Source organism: Myotis lucifugus, unplaced genomic scaffold, assembly GCF_000147115.1.
Source record: "Myotis lucifugus unplaced genomic scaffold, Myoluc2.0 scaffold_778, whole genome shotgun sequence".
NCBI lineage: Eukaryota > Metazoa > Chordata > Mammalia > Chiroptera > Vespertilionidae > Myotis > Myotis lucifugus.
The window spans coordinates 135,231-137,344 of record NW_005871826.1 but is presented as its reverse complement, the minus strand read 5'-3'; the positions used below and the strand labels follow the sequence as shown (position 1 = coordinate 137,344).

At 56.9% G+C, this 2,114-nt stretch overlaps 1 protein-coding gene across 1 annotated transcript in view; it reads right to left on the bottom strand.

Moving 5' to 3' along the window:
- The window catches only part of TUBB3 (tubulin beta 3 class III), a 3,759-nt gene extending 2,386 nt beyond the window's left edge, over positions 1 to 1,373 (bottom strand). The window contains exon 1 of the mRNA XM_023746982.1: positions 287 to 1,373. Coding sequence (XP_023602750.1) covers positions 287 to 502 — 216 coding nt within the window. The 5' untranslated portion in view covers positions 503 to 1,373. The remainder of the gene's footprint in view (positions 1 to 286) is intronic.
- Positions 1,374 to 2,114: the final 741 nt, after the last annotated feature.

The following is a 2,114-nucleotide window of genomic DNA, read 5'->3' as shown; positions in this document are numbered from 1 at the left end:
CCCCCCCCCCCCCCCCCGCCGCTTAGACTCTGGGTCAGAGGGCTGGAACCAAGTGTGATATGGGGACTGACGCTGGACGGCCCAGACCAAATTCCTCCAGTTCGACACGGACATCATCCCACACCAGGAGCTAAGCATCCCCTGCCTGAGTCCTCCAGGTGACCCCTGCTCTGGACGCTCAGGAGGACTCTGAGGGGACCTTCAGGTCCTGCCCAACCTGTCTGCCCCCCTGGACTGTGCACATGTCTGTGGCCGAGGACATGTTTGAATCTCACTGTGGTGAGTCCCAGGTTCCACCTAACCTGCCAGCCCAGCAATGGGAGGGCAGGCCCAGGGGGCCCCCCGGGAGGGTGGGGTGCTCACAGGAGGCCTCGTTGTAGTAGACGCTGATGCGCTCCAACTGCAGGTCCGAGTCCCCCACGTAGTTGCCACTGGGGTCTATTCCGTGCTCATCGCTGATGACCTCCCAGAACTGCAGGGGAAACGGGTCATCAGGGGCCATGGCAGGCTTGGCCCCAAAGCCTGCAATAGCCCCTGGGAGACTCTGAGAGCCCGAAGCTCTGTTGTCTGTCAGGAAAGCGTAAAAAATGTCACGTCCACCATCTGCACGTCCACGGTGGCCAGAGCCCTCAGAGGGGTTCGAGACTCAGCTGACACAGACCAGCTCTGCACCTGCTGACCAGAGTTAGTAATAAGCACCCCCTTTGGGTGGTATTATTCCATTTTCAGATGAGGAGACTGAGGCACAGAAAGGGGACAGAGTCCAAGATGCTTATGCCCTTAGGGCAGACGTCCAGCAACAGGGCCCAGCAGTGTCCGGAACCCCGTCAGCCTTAGCCTCAGGAAACACAGGGCCCCTGTGGGGAGGGACATGCCCAGGGTCGCCCAGCCTGTCCACCCACCGCTGGCACAGGCCTAGTTCCCAGGGCTCACACTCCCCCTTGGGCAGGAACCCACAGTGCCTCTCACACTCTGCTCCCCCGACTGCAGCAGGCGGGGGAGCAGCCCAGGACCCGACTCAGAGCTGGACCGCCTTTTCCCAGCCATGTGACCTTGGGCAGGTCCTGAAGATGCTCTGTGCCTCAGTGTCCACATCTGTTTAGTGGGTCTGATGATGAAAACAGGTCACTGTGAGAGTGGAGTTATCTGTGGAGCATGTGACGGTGCGTGGAGTGAGTGGAATTATGAGCACATGTGTCTGCACAGAGCTCTGCCCTCCCCCAGGGGCACTTCCAGTTGGCCCTGCAGGCAGGAGGTCATATGCTATGGCCGATGGTCCAGTGCCCCTCCCTTTTGCTCCTCAGGTTCCTTTCAGAAGCTGAATGGGTGTGAAGTCATCAAGAAACAACAGGCCCCTCCATAGGAGTCACGTGCAGTGAAAAGCCTGTCCAGGACCTGGAACAATGACAACTCCCTGGAGGGGGACGTGGAGGGGGGCGGTGGTTAAACGGGCACAGCCTTACCTGCAATGTTTCCATTTGTTAAGGGGGGAATATCTTTTTTTTTTATATATTTTATTGATTTTTTACAGAGAGGAAGGGAGAGAGATAGAGAGTTAGAAACATCGATGGGAGAGAAACATCGATCAGCTGCCTCCTGCACATCTCCCACTGGGGATGTGCCCACAACCCAGGTACATGCCCTTGCCCGGAATCGAACCTGGGACCCTTCAGTCCGCAGGCCGACGCTCTATCCACTGAGCCAAACCGGTCTCGGCAAGGGGGGAATATCTTAATAACTGCGTTTGTAATTAAAACTAAGAGAGATTATAATTTAAAATATTAAATAGATCTAATTAGATTATGTAACATTTAATAAATAATAAAGTACAATTTTTACATTAAATAAGAAATAATGATGATCACTACAGGCGAGAAAACGGCCAGGTGGCCGCAGACCCCAGGGTCCAGGCCAGGCTCCTATTTCAGACTCGTTTTTGCCCGGAGTCTGGGCGGGTCAGCCCTGGGCCCGCGGCGCTGTCCGAGGTGCTGATCCTTTGCGCGCCGCTGAGGGGCTGGAGGAGGCGGGCAGCATGGGGGTGGGGGGGGAGGCGAGGACTGGCTGATTCACGGGCTTTAAGCCCCTCCAAGACCCCAAGCCTCCCTCCCCCCCCC